This window comes from Cucurbita moschata, unplaced genomic scaffold, assembly GCF_002738365.1.
Source record: "Cucurbita moschata cultivar Rifu unplaced genomic scaffold, Cmos_1.0 Cmo_Scf00041, whole genome shotgun sequence".
NCBI classification, from domain to species: domain Eukaryota; kingdom Viridiplantae; phylum Streptophyta; class Magnoliopsida; order Cucurbitales; family Cucurbitaceae; genus Cucurbita; species Cucurbita moschata.
Genome location: NW_019268557.1, coordinates 1,815,707 through 1,833,719, shown reverse-complemented (window position 1 = coordinate 1,833,719; position 18,013 = coordinate 1,815,707). Strand labels below are relative to the sequence as shown.

The 18,013-nt window shown below is 32.5% G+C and overlaps 3 protein-coding genes and 1 long non-coding RNA gene across 4 annotated transcripts in view; 2 read left to right on the top strand and 2 right to left on the bottom strand.

Annotated features, from left to right (window-relative positions):
- Positions 1-455: 455 nt before the first annotated feature.
- LOC111433249 lies at positions 456-4,655 on the bottom strand. Its single transcript, XR_002708753.1, has 2 exons — positions 2,605-4,655; positions 456-2,506 (listed from the first exon to the last, which is right to left on the bottom strand). It is a non-coding gene; the product is annotated as an uncharacterized LOC111433249 (long non-coding RNA).
- A 2,230-nt stretch (positions 4,656-6,885) lies between these two features.
- LOC111433248 lies at positions 6,886-7,626 on the bottom strand. Its single transcript, XM_023070230.1, has 2 exons — positions 7,537-7,626; positions 6,886-7,454 (listed from the first exon to the last, which is right to left on the bottom strand). The coding sequence occupies exon 2, from the start codon at positions 7,429-7,431 to the stop codon at positions 7,075-7,077; it is 357 nt and encodes a 118-aa protein (XP_022925998.1). The 5' UTR covers positions 7,432-7,454; positions 7,537-7,626; the 3' UTR covers positions 6,886-7,074.
- A 7,519-nt stretch (positions 7,627-15,145) lies between these two features.
- On the top strand, positions 15,146-16,217 carry LOC111433246 (secoisolariciresinol dehydrogenase-like). The gene is made up of 2 exons (XM_023070228.1): positions 15,146-15,257; positions 15,356-16,217. Exons 1-2 carry the CDS (start codon positions 15,232-15,234, stop codon positions 16,158-16,160), a joined length of 831 nt encoding a protein of 276 aa, XP_022925996.1. The 5' UTR covers positions 15,146-15,231; the 3' UTR covers positions 16,161-16,217.
- Positions 16,218-17,330: 1,113 nt separating this feature from the next.
- Positions 17,331-18,013, top strand: part of LOC111433244 (IAA-amino acid hydrolase ILR1-like 3) — a 3,159-nt gene continuing 2,476 nt past the window's right edge. Inside the window, exon 1 of the mRNA XM_023070226.1 lies at positions 17,331-17,836. Coding sequence (XP_022925994.1) covers positions 17,453-17,836 — 384 coding nt within the window. The 5' untranslated portion in view covers positions 17,331-17,452. The remainder of the gene's footprint in view (positions 17,837-18,013) is intronic.

The window sequence follows — 18,013 nt, the reverse complement described above, 5'->3', positions numbered from 1 at the left end:
CCTTCTTTTTGTATTCTTTTGGGTTTTGTGAGACATACACAGACAGATAGGGGCCATGTTTTTCAATATAAATATACATTTGGTATTCAATGCATCCAAATGTATAGCCATTATGCATTCAGATATTCTATTTTTCTACACTATTCTTCCCATACGTACACAAAACAAAAGGAAAGTATGCTCTAAAATATAAGCACTTCCTCTAAGATCAGGTAGCTCTAAGATCATCTCTGTTATATAATTTCCTAATAATGGAGGATTAAACTAGAGAAAGCAATATAAGAAGAAAAAAAAAGTAGGGTAGGACCAATAACAACTCAGTTTATACTTATCTTAAAATGTAGGACCCATTACAGAAGTGACAGATTGATATAAGACTTCTATGTATTCATAACAAGAAACAACAAGATTCATAAAAATAATTATCACAGATGACTGTCAATGAGTATTACAAATAATTAGTAACACTGTACCTTGAATTATTGTGGTATAAAAGTAACAGTGCAACGTATTTATCTAATTATTATCAATTGCTATTATGCTACTTATGCTACGTATTGTGGTATAAATGTACATATCAATTACTATTATGCTACGTATAGCAAAAAATTGAAAAACCAATTATCCTTACTATCAAATATAGGAGAAAAGAGACAGAGGAAGGAACCTGTGAAATAACAAGCGTGATGACGAAATGCCGTAGAAAATAACACCTTCATTCATTGATATCATCTACGTACAAGAAGCTGAGAACTGGCACAAAAGAGTCAAAGTCATAAAACACAATTAAACTGAAGCCCGATCGATCATAAACTAGCAGTAACATAGAAAATTTACCATCCACAATCCAAATAATAATCAGAGAACAACCGGACTATACTCATCTGGAACATGAGATGAAAAATCACAATCATTCTTTTCTTTCGTTGGAACATAACTCTACTATAATTACAAGAAGAGAGGAATAAAAGAACTCGAGGCATAAATACCAGCACAAGGGAATATACTTAGTAGGACACCAAAAATTTCTCCAACTGGCATTAATTAAGACGGATGCTTCGATACAGAAGGCCATCCTCTAGGCATAGGTTGAACAACCAGAGCGATTGAACAAGAAGCTCCAACAATTAAATACATGAAGATAATTTTTATTGAAATTGGTTAAATAATAATAATAATAATAACTTTCATGCCAGAGAAACACAATGTGAATATGTTTACAAAATTTATAGATAGAAAGCCAAATGAGACTGTTTTTCTTATAAAAGAAAGTTGACCAAACTAATAGCATGAACTAGTTTAGGATTTATCAAAAGTACATATGCTAAATTTGGTCAGTTAAAAGTAAAGAAGCTAAAATGGAATAAAACCCAAGGTACAAAATGGTATTTTAACCAAAACTGTTTCTTTTAAGAAAAATAGAGGTGAGGAAGATGTGATTCGGCAATTAACCAAAATCTCGCCTATTAATTTCCATTCTCCCTCAAGGCCTCAACACGCACTAATAAACTCTTTGGGCTCCACACCTACATGAAAACAACCCCTCATACAGTTCCCTCCTTCCTCACAACGCTTACGATCATACACCCTAGTAATTTGGGGCCTATCACTTCTTTAGCCCAAAAAACCATAATGACTCTGCTGCCCAGAAGGATGCTGAAAAATCAGAAACGATCTGTCAACCTCAAAAGGCACATTCAACATCCTTAGGTAGACTTTCATAACCAGAAAGCTAAGCCTACAGAGATCCACAAAAACTAGTTTGTAAATTCGAACCCAAATCACAGTTGTATGAACTCAACTCAAAGGACTTCAGAGTTGCCAGTATTTCAAAGTAGAATCAATTTACAGATCATTTCCAGCAGTAAGTTCCTATGCTTGCTGTTTTGAAATGCATATACAATGATACTTATCCATATCTGCCTCATAAAAATTGCAAACAAAATAGCCCAATAAATGTTGAGAGAGAAAACGAGGAATTTAGGGAGAAAAAATTAAACTGTCGGATGCGCCCACGTAGAGATGCAATATTAATTACTTCACTAATGATATTCTCCAATCATTTATTTTGGTAACAAGAATTCTAGAAAGTTGATAGAACCTAAATGTTTTGAAATATAAAATATAATGGAAATACAATATAACCCTCCAAGCATTCGAGGTACTTGGACCCTCTCGTTCTTGAGATCACTCAAGTCCTCGACCAACTAAACAATTGTCTACCCTTTCCCCGCACCCTATTTATAACAAACCACCCTAACAACTTCCTTAGCTAATTACTAATATACCTTCAATTCCCTAGCCATGTTTGTAATCCTACCCTAACAGCAATCCTATCAATACATTTGGGTTCTATCACAAGTCTACAAGAAGCTGATGCCAAAGTTTCCTGTCACTGAGGATTCTTCTAAGCATTGGATGCCATCCATGACCAACATTTTCAAACTAAAGTTTGCATCAAGATCTCCTTCCAACGGGGTTAGGCATACAAGCCATAAGCCTCAACCTATATAAAAGAATATCGATAATGACAGAAGAAAGTAAAATCATCTATCATTAAAAATAATAACTATATAAAAGAGTAGAAACACACAAAAAACTCACCTCCATCTATTGTCACTTCTAGAACGGAGATTCCAACGGTCATTCTCAAATCTCAACATCACAATTTTTAAAATATTGCTGATGAAAATGTTAAAAGGCATTTACTTCTTCTCTTGGAGTTGAAGGCTTAAACCCCTTCATTTGTTCGACTCAAGGAAAAAAAGAGTTGATGGCAAGGATATGCAGACTTGAAATTCAAAGGAGCATCATCAAGGGACCTTGAAGTTTAACCCTCGTATCATTTCCAGATTTCAGAGGATAGGCTAGAATGGATAAAACAAACAATTAGATTTAGTGATACAAAATCAGGAGGTCCTAGTGTTCTGAGAAGGTTGTTGCAGTAATAATCCAAAAGAATTGTCACCATGTCTGATTGCAGATACTTTATGCCAAAGGTTACATTAGTCTCTATGGGGTACAATTTAAATCTTCAATGTAAAAGATGCTAGAAACATTAAGAACATACTAAGGGATTGTAACAAACATACTATACAAAACTCCCCTGTTTTATTCTCCTTTTTCCTACTAGCAGTGCACCAGATCCAATTTTTATACCCCAACAGCTACAAATTTCATCTAAAACCAAATTCTTTAAAGGTTAAAGTACAAATTTGGTCCCTATGGTTTGGGATGAATTCTAACTTTCTCCAAACAATTTAATTATCAACAAGGAACAAAGGAGAGATTTGACCTAATAATACAATTTAGGAACGAATGACTAAGGATACTAGAAGAGCTAATAGTTAATAGCAAACCAAAATATCAAGCAAAAAATCAGGAGTTTACTTCAAGAACGAAAGTTGACAAATGCATAGACCTAAATGTTAGGCCTAAGCCAACAATTTAATTATCAACAAGGAACAAAGGAGAGATTTGGGAGTTTCCCACCTCTCCCAGATTCACTAAAGAGAATGTTCAAGCCGAAAAATGCAGAAAAAAGATACCCTCCTCTCACAAACGCTCCCTCTATAATAGCCCTCCCTTACGTAACCCTCATTCTAACTACCAAAAGAAAATTACAGGCCCCGCTCTACAAAGCAAACTAGCCTTCACGCCCGCCCCTTCACATGCCTACACTTGTAAACTTTTGTGATTGGAGGCCTATCACTATACTTGGCCACCAGCCTTGTGATGCATTAGGTCAGCTTTCAGAATTTAGGGTGCTGTAATCCAACGCCCCAAATGTTTTCCTCGTCTTAATCACCCCAAATATCATCTTCTAACTCAAAAGAGAAAAAAAATTGCAACCGTTAAGACCAGGGTATAACTCCAATGCCCTAGCTAGGCCACATTAAATCCAATGCCTCGATATTACCTACAATCTCACAACCTCCATTACCCTATCAATGATCAATACCCTTCAAACATTTATATTTCGACAGATTTAGGAGCAACTGGGTGGTTGAAAAAAATAAATATCAGCCAACTGAATGCAAATTGTCGCTCAGGAAGACAATCGTGAGTTCATAACTAAAATGGAATTGATAGGAATGATGCGTACAAGTCATCGCTCAGGAAGATATGTACTGTTAAAATGAAAAATTTCTAGCTGTAGACAAATGCTCTAAACAATACAAAATACCAGCAGCATACTTATCAAGATTAGTATTGTTCAAGTACACTTCCCTGTTAACGCCGCCGTGCTAATCGGGGAAGAATCTCATCGAGAAACCATAGGCACCAAGAACACCCTCACATAATTTAGTAAATCCCTAAAATTAAACTCCCACCTGTAGAACTTGTCCGTGCCCAAATCCGGAAGATTACCTTCCTAATCAGCGAGCGTAAGTCCAACCTGGATCAACTTGATCCAGTCAAAATTAGCTATTAAAACGTGTACCTGATCTCCAGTTGAGTTCGCCGAATATTAGGATCTGCCAGGAGATTCGGAATCCATAGAAACCTGCGGAAAGTCTTCTATGATGAATGGTTCAACTCAAACTTGGACTCCAGATTGTAAAACTAAACGAATCGAGATACTGTGAACTGAACCGGCAACGGCGGCGGGAATTCAGAGTCGAACATCGCCTCGAATCGGAGAAAACACTTGAGTTGGCGTTAAATTTTTTTTAAAGGAACATTTATATGCATTTTCATTAAATCTAATTAAAATTTTGGATTAATAACCAGTTAATTTTTTTAAATATTTTATTAATAGATTTTTTATTACCAAATGACTTAAATTTTTAATCTAATTCCAAACAAAAAAAAAAAAAATATATATATATATATATATATATATATATATATATATATATATATATATAAATTCAATTTTGAAACTCTAATATGAGATTTGACTGGACATGACTCTCACGACTTATGCTCTCTTGTTTTGTACTTTCGTCTTATACCAATACAGATAATATTCCTCAATTATAAATCCACGATCATTCCCTAAATTAGTCGATGTGGGACTTTCATCCAACAAACCCCTCATTATTTTGAGATTACCATATCTAGAATTTAGAGTTTGTCTCATTTGGTATCAAAAAACAATATTTTATTCTTAAATGTCCCGTCAACTATTGCGCCGTCTCAACAAGGAGAACCAATTATCAGTAATTTTGGTGAAAAAAATAGTTGGACAAAAATAGTAAAAATGGAATTAAATTTGGATTTGATCATATTGACGTAATACCCTTTATATCCTTGGCTTGGTTTCATTATTCCCAACCCCCTCAATTACTCTTGCATTTATGTTCTTCCCCTTCCATTACATTATAACTCCCTCTCTTTTCTTCAATGCTCGAACCACTCCCTCTCTAATAATATATATATTAGAAAATATTTACGATAAGTTCGATCAGGGTTTCACCAAAGTAATTATATGTTTGAATACGTTTAGTAGTAATAATTTAAATATGAAACAAATAAATTAAATTTTGATAAGATATGAAATGTACCCTTTATACTAAAATTATTTTTTATTTAATAAAAGTGTATAAATGGAATAAAAGTACTTGAAAAAATCATAATTAAAATAAAAAATATTTTTAAAAAATGAATTTTGGGAATAAAATATAAAAATATGAATATATGTTTTTTTTTATTTTTTTAATCTGTTTTTCATGTGGCTCATTTAATTAATGTTGTTTGAAACTTTTCGTTAGTTGAAAATTTATTTAATTTATCGCCCAAAAGAATTCATGCACTGCACATGATTTAATGGAATGTTTAAATCACCTACCTTCTTTTACGTTGTTTATTTATTAGTCACCCCCCAATTGGAGCGTGCCATGCCATCATGTGTGGGTCCCACTGCCATTTCATTCAACTACTGGGCCCCACTGCAACTCTTTCCGTTGGGCCCACCTCTAATGTCCCCACGCTTCTTTTTTTTTTTTTTTTTTTTTCCGGTTAATCTTATGTACTAATGTTTTGTTTTTATAATTATTATTTTTAAACATAATTTAGATAAATTTAATGTCTAATTGAAGATTAACTCAAAATTAATGTCTAATAGAAGATTAACTCGATTATATTATGTTTATGGAGATAAAGTTGAAACAATAAATTTTTTAATTTAAAAAATCAAGATTTTAATTAGCTCATCATCCTAAATAACTTAATTATGCATTGATTTCTTTTTACAAATTTAAAAGTGAGCTATATAGTCCCGTTCTTCATCTTCTTTGGTTAGCAACTCGACGCCATTATCCTTAAGGAACATGTAGATGACGGTACAAGTATCTTACTCTTTACACAATTGTAGCTTGGATGATGCATTTCTTAGTACAACACTTGTAATGGCCCCTCGACGTTCATACTATATGCTATGCATGTCTGGTCCCATTTGAGGGACCACCGAGAATTTTTAATACTCAATATTTTGTAAAAAAAGAAAATTCTTATACAAATTGGAAATTAGTTATCCCTATTTTTTTATTTATTTTATGTTTAATAAAAATTTTAAAAATTGGAAATTTTAAATATGGTAAAAAATAAATGATAGATGACTTTATCATTTAATATTTAATTAAATAAAGTTCCTTGCCATGTAATATTTTTAATAAACTACTTTTAAATATAATGAAATGAAGTAAATTCAATATAATAAGTTAAAAATAAAAAAAAGGAAAAAAGGAAAAAACATGAAACATTTGGGCACTCGCAGTTAACCGCTGGTTACATAGTCCTGTGCTAAAAGGGACAGAAAAATCTGGTCCCTAAATATTCTTCTTCAACCCAAAATTAAAAATTAAAAAAAAAAAAAAAAAAAAAACTAAGATTCTTCATCTTCTACAATTCTACTGTCCTATCAACNAAAAAAAAAAAAAAAAAAAAAAAAAAAAAAAAAAAAAAAAAAAAAAAAAAAAAAAAAAAAAACTAAGATTCTTCATCTTCTACAATTCTACTGTCCTATCAACAGAGTAAAACTAAGCTTCACTCTAAAATTCCCAAAAAAAGAAAAAAAGAAAAAGAAAATATCTCTGGACTTGTAGAATTTGATGTTCTTGGTCTCTGTTTCTAGTTTCTTCTGGTTTTGACGGCGGAGTTATCATGGAGAACGTCGAGAAGAACAGTGCTTTTGCATTTCGGACATTTTGGGTCTTCTTCCGACAGCATAACATACATCAGACACCGTGGGCATCCGACCAGCATCATCGATGTCGCTTCAGGGCTGCTCGAGTATCTCACTCTCCCCACCGTCATCTCCTCCTCCGACGACACACACGAGCTCGGCGGCGACGTCGGCGACACCGTAGCCGACCGGCTCGGTGACTCCACTCCTCTATTCGCCCTCGGCGGAGACAGGTTCAACTTCAGCTCCAGCTTCGGCGCTGCTGCTGCTCCTCCTCCGCCGCCACTGTTTCTCCGGTTCATCTTCTCTTCTAATCTCCACAAATCTAAAACCAAAACAAAAATGGGTTATTTTGGAATGGAATCTTCACATGCAAATAAGCAAAAAAAAAAAAGAAATTAATTCACCTGAAAATAAAAAAAATAAACAGAGGAAATTTGAAAAAACAGAGCTTGGGATTGCAGGGGAGTTGAGTTGGGGCCTGTAAGAGGGGCTTATTTATAAGGCCAAGAATTCGTCTGGGGTTTGCTTTTTAGTCCTTACTAAATTGCGTATTTCAAAATGAGGCTTGTATTGTATATAAATTAGAAGAAGAAAATAAATAAAATAATTACTTTGCCTTTTCTTGTATTCAATTCAAATTAATTAAGCTCCTCCACTCCATGTTCCATGTTAGAGTAAGGTGAGCAAACATATGAAGAGAGAGAGAGAGCCTCTTAGCTAAATTATTTATAAACCAATTAATTTTTTCAAAAGTTAAATAAAAATTAACTTTTATTTTATTTATTTATTTTTTACTAGTAAAGTCAAAACACCACCGTAACCGTAACCATTGATAGCAGCGTCACAATAAAGATCATGAAATCTGCGTCGGTAATTACATTTATTTAGTAGGTCAAAATAGAGTATTGTTTTTTTTTTTTTTAATTTCTCTTCTTTTATTTTAAGAATTTTATGCAAATGTATAAGTTCATGACATTATTTTATAAAATTATTTTAAATTAATATTTACGTAGGATGTCATGCAGGGATAAAATTGTAATTTAATAAGAAAAAGGAGAGATAAAAGTAATTAATTATATATCCATATAAATCAATTGTAACAGCTAAACTAGAATTAAAAACCCCATCAACGGCTCCCAAAATATTTAAACACAACGGTACATGGGAAAATTAATTTGTAGCACTAAATCAACTGCATGGGGAAGAACAACTTGTTAAATGTTCGTTTACTTTATTGAGATTTTTTTTTTTTTTTTAAATTGATTCATTTATTTTTTTAATTGCAAAATTTGGCAATAGGTTTGCAATAATATCATTTCTGGCCCTTTTTACCCTATCTAGACAGATCTTCAATTTCTTTCACTATGAGGGTTATTTTGGGCACCCATACTCAATTTTTAAATTTCATAACAATTCTATTATTATTATTATTATTATTATTATTATTATTATTATTATTATTATATACCAAAGTTTTTAGGGCTTTTTCATGCATGTGTTACTAATGAATGAGAATGAATGTAAGCCAACTTAGTTAGTTTGTGTTGTTGAGACCTAAATATAAAGAGAAAATAAAAAGATAATATATATATATATATATATATATATATATATATATATATATATATATATATATATATATATATATAATAATTTAATAAATATAATAGTAGGTAGAAATTGCGCGGTTGATATCATGTAATATATGCAAATAACTTATTTAGACGTATCTAACAAATAATAGGTTAAAACTGTCTATCTTAGATTACGAGTCGTGTTCGACCATTTGCGTAAATGCTTCGTGCATATCTTAAAGAAAAGAAGGCTAATTGCTCGAAAACACTATATACTTATCTTTATCTTCACCTAATCGAGGTCTCGACCATGAGCCATATCCTTAAGCTTACAAATTAAATAAATAATAAAAAAAAAGTTATTAATTGTAGGGTAAAGCGCACAGTATTTAAGCCTCGCGGCATCAACTTCGGGTTATTAACTTCATGACACTGATAAGAACCTGCCAGCAACCCCTAAATTAAACCTAAATATTAAGTTCCCCCACTGCCCTTTGACATCTCCCTGTCAGCCCATGCAATGCCATTCTTCTTTAATTTTCATTTAATTATTATTTTAACAACTATTTATTTATTTATTTATTTATTTATTAAGATTTAAAATTATTCACATGAAAACTATATATTAAAAATAATTTGATGAAATACATAAAATATTTATAAAGTATATAACATTAAAGTGGTCAGACTGACCAAATCTCTCTAAATCTAGAGTTAGTACTATGCATATATTTGTACTAAATTATAATTAGTTTTAAAATAATTAAAAAAAAAAGGAATGAAATATGGGGGAGAGAGAAAAATGAAGAAAAAGAAATTAATGGAAGAAGTGGAAATTTGGTTAATACAATAAATTGTAAGGTGGTTTGAGTTTAATGGGATTTAATTGGGAGCTTTAAATGGGAGCCACCAAGAGGGGAAGGCTAGTTGGAGTAATTTATCATTATTCCATTTTATTATTTTTCAAACGATAAGCTCGTATTTATTTATATCCAACCATATTATTTATATTTCTTTTTTCTTGCAACGGTTTTTTTTCCCCCACAATTAAACAACCACCCCCTAAATATAATTATTTTGCATTCAATATTTCTGTTTCAAATCTTTCCACCTAAGTTCAACTCTACCCAATTTTAACTCTCTTTCGGTTTACCTTCGTTCCACCCAACCTTCGAACAATATCGGTTAGCCGGGTGGGGTGCCAGCGAAGACGTTGGACCTTAAAGGTAGTGGATTTGTGAGATCTCGCATCGGTTGGAGAGGGGAATCAATCATTCCTTACGATAGTGTGGAAACGTCTCCGTAGTAAATGTAGTTTTAAAACCGTGAGGCTGATGGCAATACGTAATAGGTCAAAACGGAAAATATCTACTAGTTGTAGGTTTTGACGGTTACAAATGGTATCAGGGTTAGACACTGGGCCCTAAAATGGTGGATTATGAGATCCCACATCGGTTGGAGAGATGAACGAATCATTCTTTATGAGAATGTGGAAACTTCTCTCCCTAGTTGATGTGTTTTAAAACCGTGAGGCTGACGACAATATGTAATAGGTCAAAACAGACAATATCTACTAGCGGTGTGTTTTGACTATTACAAATGGTATCAGAGTCAGACAGTGAGCCCAAAAAGGATGGGTTGAGATCTCGCATCCACTAGAGAGATGAACAAAAAATCATTCAAGAGTGTGGAAACTTCTCCCTAATAAACCATGAGGCTGATGATAATACGTAACGAAACAAAATATAACGAATTTTCTCAATGAAATATTACGAGATTATGAAATTTCTATTCTTATTGAATTTATTTTTAAATTTTAAATTTTTATAATTTATAATTGACAAAGTTATAATTGATATTATACAAATTTATTAATTTTTAGCATAATTTAAAATTTTGTTATCTATACATTTTTTTCAAATTTATAAAATATAATATATAAAAAATATGATAAACATATTTAAGTTGACTTAATAATCCTTTTTAGACTGACTCGATAATACGATGAATCTACCCAATTTTCAAAATAGTGAGTCGTATACGACCAAATGAATAAATAGGTTAAATTAATTAAATAGGTCAAACTTTGACTTTAATCGAGTCTATACTGAACTTCGGCCGACCTTTGGGCATGAATCGCATTATAAAACAAACTCATACATTTATTCCATTTGGACAATTTTATTTAAGAATTTGTTGTTTTGATTTTCAAAATATAATAATTTTTTTTAAAAAAATAAAATAAAAAACTTTCATTTTATAAAGTAAAACGTGTTTGACACATGGTAAAAATATAAATTAAATTCAATAAAGTCGTTTCCAAAAGTAGCCATAGTCATCGTGGGAACCAAGGTGCATTCACAATTAGCCACAAATATACATTTATTTAAATAAATAAATAAATAAATAAAACCTCTCAACAGTTGAGGCTAACAGTTTCCCGTTCAAAATTTTGAATTAAATTTAACTCACTCCATTGTACAACGGTTAAAAACATTTTTTTTTTCTTTTTTCTTTTTGTCTCTTGTTTAAAAAAAAAAATTAAAATATTAATTTTAAAAAAAATTCTATTCACTTGACATTTTTAGTTCCGTCAACCCGACCAACCCAAAAATATAGTTATGAGTGTAACATGTATTATAGATAAATATAATTTTTTTAAATAATTAAAACAATAACCAGATAACCCAATCTAACCCGAAAATATATAGGTTGGGTGGTGAACTCTCTTTAGTTGTTCGGGTCATCAATCCCACCCATATGAAATTTTGATTCGAACCATATGATTTTTGTAACCTAACCTATATCTAATTTAAAAAAATTATATAATAAATATTTAAACTTTTAATTTGGTATCATAATATGATACGCTTGTAATTTAATTTAATGATAATAAAGAGGGGAAGGTGCACGTATTAAATAGGTTATTGAATTTAGTTCAGTTTAGAAACCCAAACATATGAATGGGAAGGACGCCCCAAAAGCAGCGTACATAAAAACATAACCTCAACGCCATATTTATTCCTTCCTTAAATATTTTACATTTAGATGTAATAATGTTTAAATGTCGTTGTCCAAACAAAATGTATATAAAAATATATTCATATTTACAAATAAATTCAAAAATTATTTAAAAAAATATTTAAATTAACATATAATTCAACGTGGTTTCATCACTGTAACTGTTAGCAAACATTGTTCTTTTTGTCTGTTACGTATTCTCGGTAGTCTCGCGATTTTAAAACGCGTCTACTATAGAGAGGGTGTAAACCTACTTTGACTAATGTCAGCAAGGAAGTTGGACTCCGATGGTGGTGAATTGTGAGATTCCACGTTGGTTGAAGAGGGAGAACAAAATATATTTTATAAGAGTGTGGAAACTTCTCCCTAATAGACGCGTTTTAAAATCGTGAGACTGAGAGTGATACGTGACGGATCAAACGGTCAATAAAATATCGATAAAAATTTAATAATGTTATATGCTATTTTTTTTAAAAGGAAATATGAGAAAAAGGGCCAACAAGGATCACATCATATCACATAGTAAAAGTAAAAGGATGTTTATTTGTCGAGTGCATGAATATCTTGTACTTTCCACTGACAACTATGCCCTCCATTCAATTCCCTTTTATTTCCCTCAACACCTTTTTTTTTTTCTTAATAAATTTTTAAAAAATCAAACATTAATGTGTTCTAGGTCATTCAATGGGGTTCACATAGAATGAATATGAAGCTCACCCATTTTTAACCATGCTCGTTAACACTCCGAACATAATTGATTGACTAGGACTAGAGTGGCTAAGGTGAGACGAGTCTCTCAACTAAAAGGATAAATGTGCGCACCAGCACACGCTTGTTTCTTTTCTTTAGCAGGTCACATTATTCTTGCAGAACAGATCAGCTAAGATGTAATAGTCAAAATTCATCTCTAGCAGATATTGTCATATTTGAGCTTTCGCTTATGGACTTCCCCTTAAAGCTATTAAAACACGTCAACAAATTTAGATTAGACTAGATGTAACAGCCCAAGCCCACGTTACCTGATATTATCTTTTTTGGGCTTTCCCTTTCGAGCTTTCCCTCAAGGTTTTTAAAACGCGTCTGTTAAAGAGATGTTTCAACACCCTTATAAATAAAACTTCATTCTCCTCCTCAACCGATGTGGGATCTCACAGTCCACTTCTCTTCGGGTCCCAGCGTCTTCACTAGCATTCATTTCTTTATCCAATCGATGTGGGACCCCTAATCCACCCCTTTTGGGGACCAGCGTCCTTACTGGCACACTACCTCATCTCCACCCCCCCTCCCCCTTTCGGAGCTCAGCCTTCTCGCTGGCACATCATCCGGTGTCTGGTTTTGATACTATTTATAAAAGCCCAAGCCCACCGCTAGCACATATTGTCCTCTTCGGACTTTCCCTTTCAAGTTTCTCCTCAAGATTTTTAAAATGCGTAAGCTCGGGAGAAGTTTTCACACTCTTATAAAAAAGTGTTTCGTTTTTTTCCCGAATCGATGTGAGATCTCACATAAGATCATGAAACCATTACTCTCGTATTAGGCTCCACATTTATGATAAAGTTTTTGATATAGTAATATAAAACATAATTCAAGACTAACTATTATTACGACTTGAATGAATGGATGTTGGTATGAAATGACATGATGAATTAGTTATAACAGCTTCAAATATATAAAGATGAATTTATTATTTATTAACTAACGCGCGCGCCTCGTGTGCCATTTTATTTTTATTATTATTTATAAGCCGTAATATTTGGACAATTATTATTCTTTTTTATTTTTCCAAATTAAATTTGTATTTATTTTATTTTTGGAAATTGTGGCCTCTCTATAATTTATATTTACACCATCCTTTTATTATGAGTTATAAAATCTTACCTAATTAATATATTTGCTGTTATTATTTCTTTCCATTTTTGTTTTATTCACTCCTTGTTTCAAGTTCATTCAAAGCTTATTATAAAATAATATATATATATATATATATATATATATATATATATATATATATATATATATAGAATATTTATTTATAACTAAAAATAAAGAAAAATAAATAATATTATTAAAAATGTGACATCAACCTTTTGATAGCTAAAACCTTGTTACAATGGCGAATTTAATTATTTTCTTAAATTTTAAGGGTTAAAATGTTAAGTTGAGACATATCATCAATGCTTAAATGCTCACTCCGAACCACTTGGGCCCAAGCCCAATACGCATGCAAAAGCCTATATGAAGTGATCGAATGTGGCCCATTCTACAGCCCATATATTTTGGGCCTCATGATGGTTTTCTTTATTAAGCCCAAAAGTGTTTTGTTCTAGCGGCCCAAAGTATAAAAAGCCCAATTAGAGAAATAGCTAATTTTTTAAAAGAGGAATTTAAAAAATGGTTATTGCAATAAATAAATCTATTTCAAGCTCTTTGATGTTTCCATTCAAAATTAAACCGTCAAACAAGACCGAAATTTTATTGATTTACTTGTCTTTCTATATTCTTCTATTGTTTTTACCACTTTTACAAGGTATGTAACATACTTTTATCGCCGTTTGTCTATTTGAAAAATTTCATGCATTCGAGATATTCTTTACTATTGTTGTTTATCTAGGTACGTTTTTTTTCCCTTTTTTCCCTTTTTCATTTGACCTAAGAACGTATTGGTCGAGGTCTACATTTTTACCACTGTTTTTTTTTTTTGCAAAATAATTATTTTTCTTAATCCATTATGAAATAATTTTTTTATAATTTAATATATATATATATTCAACTACTACATGTGGGCTATCAATTTCCAAAAATAAATGCTTTCATAAAAGACCAGCTGGCCACGTGTATTATATATAAATAAAATTCATAAATTCATATAAATAAAATCTTAATGTGTATTATATGTACGTTAAAAAACTTGACTATTTACCGTTGAAGATTTTTATATTTATATTTGGAATGCTAAAAAATGAAAGAATTTCTCATTTTTATTCAAAGTTATAATATTTAAAATTAAAAAATAAAAATGAGATTAAGAAGATATTTAAGAAACGAGAAAAAATAGATTTAATGAATTATAGATCGAAAAATCAAAGAAAGAAACGAGGTGAGTGTAAATAAACAGTTCCATTTGTATACTAATAATTTTTTTTTTTTTTACATGTAAAAATATTTTTAAATATATTTTAAAAAAGTTTAATAGTATAAATAAAATTTAAAAGAATAGTAATGAAAATTTTGAAATTTTAAAATGATTTTTCAAACCATTTAAAAATATTTTTTAAACAAACTTTTATCCAAAAACTAATGAAAAAAAAATTAAATATTGAAATTCAAATTTTTAGGCATATAATACCAATAAAGAAAGAAAGTAGTAATTAATATAATAAAAATTGAGAAGTAATGAGCTGTGTTCATCTATAAATAAACGCACGACGAATTAGGAAAGTCCAGAACGCCCCAGGGGAAGCAGATTCCCAATTCAAATCCCCAGAAATTTAATTCTTCACAGAAATGGACGAATCCTGTTCTTCCAAGAGGTTAATATACTTTCCCTCTCTTTCATTTCTCTTCCCTCCACAATCCTTGGAACACAGAAAAACCCAGTAACGGAACCTCTGTTTCCTTCAATTTGCAGGTTGAACGGTAAAGTTGCCATAATCACCGGCGCCGCCAGCGGATTTGGCAAGAGCACCGCCAGGTTGTTCGTTAAACACGGCGCCAGTGTGGTCGTCGCCGACGTCCTCGACGATCTCGGCCGATCACTCTGCCAAGAACTCGGATCTGAGAAAACTGTTTCGTATTTACACTGCGACGTGACGAGCGATTCTGATGTGAAGAACGCTGTCGATTTCGCCGTCGAGAGGTACGGGAAGCTAGATATAATGTACAACAATGCCGGAATCACCGGCGAAATGGATCCGACGATTTTAGGTACGGATGGGGAGAATTTCAAGAAGGTATTCGAGGTGAATGTGTACGGAGGGTTTTTAGGAGCGAAACATGCGGCTAGGGTTATGATTCCAAGAAGAAGCGGCCTGATTCTCTTCACTTCCAGTGTTGCTTCGGTGAATAGCGGCGAATCGCCGCATGCTTATACGATGTCGAAGCACGCAGTGGTGGGATTGATGAGGAATTTGTGTGTGGAATTGGGGGAATTTGGGATTAGGGTTAATTCGATATCTCCAGGGGCTATTGCAACGCCGTTACTGAGAAATGCGTTGGGATTCACGGAGGAGGCGCTGGAAGAGGTGATCCGCTCGTCGGCGATTTTGAAGGGGGTAGTTCCGACGGCGGAGGATGTGGCGGAGGCGGCGCTCTACTTGTGTAGTGATGAATCCAGGGTGATAAGCGGGCATAATCTCGTCGTCGACGGCGGCTATAGCACCGCCAACCGCTCTTTCTCCGCCGCCGTTATCAGAAAACTGTCCTCTTCTCCGTGAATATTTTTAATTTAATTTTTATTATTCTTAATAGCAGATTGACGTATTTTCATTAAAGAATATTTTTAATAAATAAAAAACGTAGAAAAAACTCAAATTTGGAAAAATTTATAATTCGACTAAAATTGGGGGGTCGTGATGTAAAGTATTTGAGGAGCGTGGGGTTGTGCTGGAATTAATGAAAAGTTGAGGGGGTGAGTTGAAATTTGGGAAAATATAAAAATGGTGGATAGATGATGATGTGACGTCGTTTTCAATTGTCACAGTAAAACGGTGAGTTTTAATGCTTCATCCTTCCACACGCTTTTGGAGCTGCCCGCATTACTACGAGACCGGACAACTCAAAATTAATTCGTATTAAAAAATAATATAAAAAGGCTAAAAATCATCCACTAGAAGACGTAGGCTAAAATATAAATAATTGTAATTTTTAAGTTTTAATTTGAAAAATTCATATTAAGAGTCAACATTGGCTGCTATTGCTCCTTATCTACAAAATTTAAGCCCAACTTCTATGATCATTTTTAAAACATTTTGAACGTGTGGGGGATGTTCTTGTTTAGCTTTTTTTAAAAATCAATTACATTAAATAATTTTTTTAAAAAAAATTTCTCACAAAAATAAAAATAATATTACGTGTCAACTTATTTAAATATATAGTCTAAATATTCAATCACGTGGTTAACATTATTACAATAATATTGATACATTAGAAAAATAGGTATTGAGGGTGGGGATGGAGAAAGGGGTAGTGCGTGAAGTCCTCGTCCCTATTTATCTCATGGGCTCGTGGGAATTGTTTCTTCATTTTTTACATTTTTCACATGAAAAATGGACGTTTCTTGTTAAGTGATAAAACATTTATAAATCTCTTTAAAGTTGGGGGTACGATGTTATATATTCCCTTTTACTCTCATCCTCTGTCTTAAAAATTTATTTTCTATGTCAACTCGTGAGTCACAATCACAAGTAAAAGAAAAAAAATCTAAAGGAAGTTGACGAAGATTTGAATTTATCCACAAAATAAAAGAAGAAATTCAAGATTTGACGCAACAATTGAATTTGGCTCGAGGAAAATAAGGGAATGAAAAATGAACATTTAAAACGATGATAAATACTGGGATATTTTAGAGAGGTCATTCTCAATCTCAATCCTAATCCAAAAATGACAGTTCCCAAACAATTATTCACCAGAGCTGACAAAAAGTATCTCAATATAATAAAACTACAAGTTTATAGCCACTCAACAATCAAATATACATAAATACACATCAGAGGGCTTTGATTTTGAGATGGCAGGCGGCGGCATGGTCTTCAAGCTATTTTGTTGGATGCTGTTATTTGGGGTAGCCTTGTGGCGGCCGTCGGCGGCGGAGCACGGAGGAGATGGCTCGGAGCTCCACTCACTGACTCAGAAGCTGATGGGTTTGGCAAGGGAAGGGGATTTCATGGAGTGGATAAAAGGAGTTAGAAGGAGAATCCATGAGTATCCAGAACTGGGATTTGAAGAGTACAGAACGAGTCAACTCGTGAGGTCTGAGCTTGACTCGCTTGGTATCAGTTACCAGTGGCCTGTTGCCAAGACTGGAGTGGTGGCTTCCATTACAGGGGCTTCTCTTTCTTCTTCCATGCCTGTTTTTGCTCTAAGAGCAGACATGGATGCGCTTCCTCTTCAGGTACTCTCTCTCTCTCTCTCTCTCTCTTTCTTTCTATATATATATATATACATACATACATATATCTATTGTCTCTTCAATCCCAAGAATGCAAAATCCCCTAAAAGAAGGAAAAAACAAGGTGATTACATGAGAAAAAAAAAAAAAAAAAAAAAAAAAAAAAAAAAAAAAAAAAAA

Excerpts from the sequence above, each read along its gene's own strand:
- LOC111433246 (XM_023070228.1), top strand. The coding sequence starts at position 15,232 with ATGGACGAATCCTGTTCTTCCAAGAG. Across the intron at positions 15,258-15,355 it reads GAATCCTGTTCTTCCAAGAG|GTTGAACGGTAAAGTTGCCA; the intron begins GTTAATATACTT and ends TTCAATTTGCAG.
- LOC111433248 (XM_023070230.1), bottom strand. The coding sequence starts at position 7,431 with ATGAACCGGAGAAACAGTGGCGGCGGAGGAGGAGCAGCAGCAGCGCCG.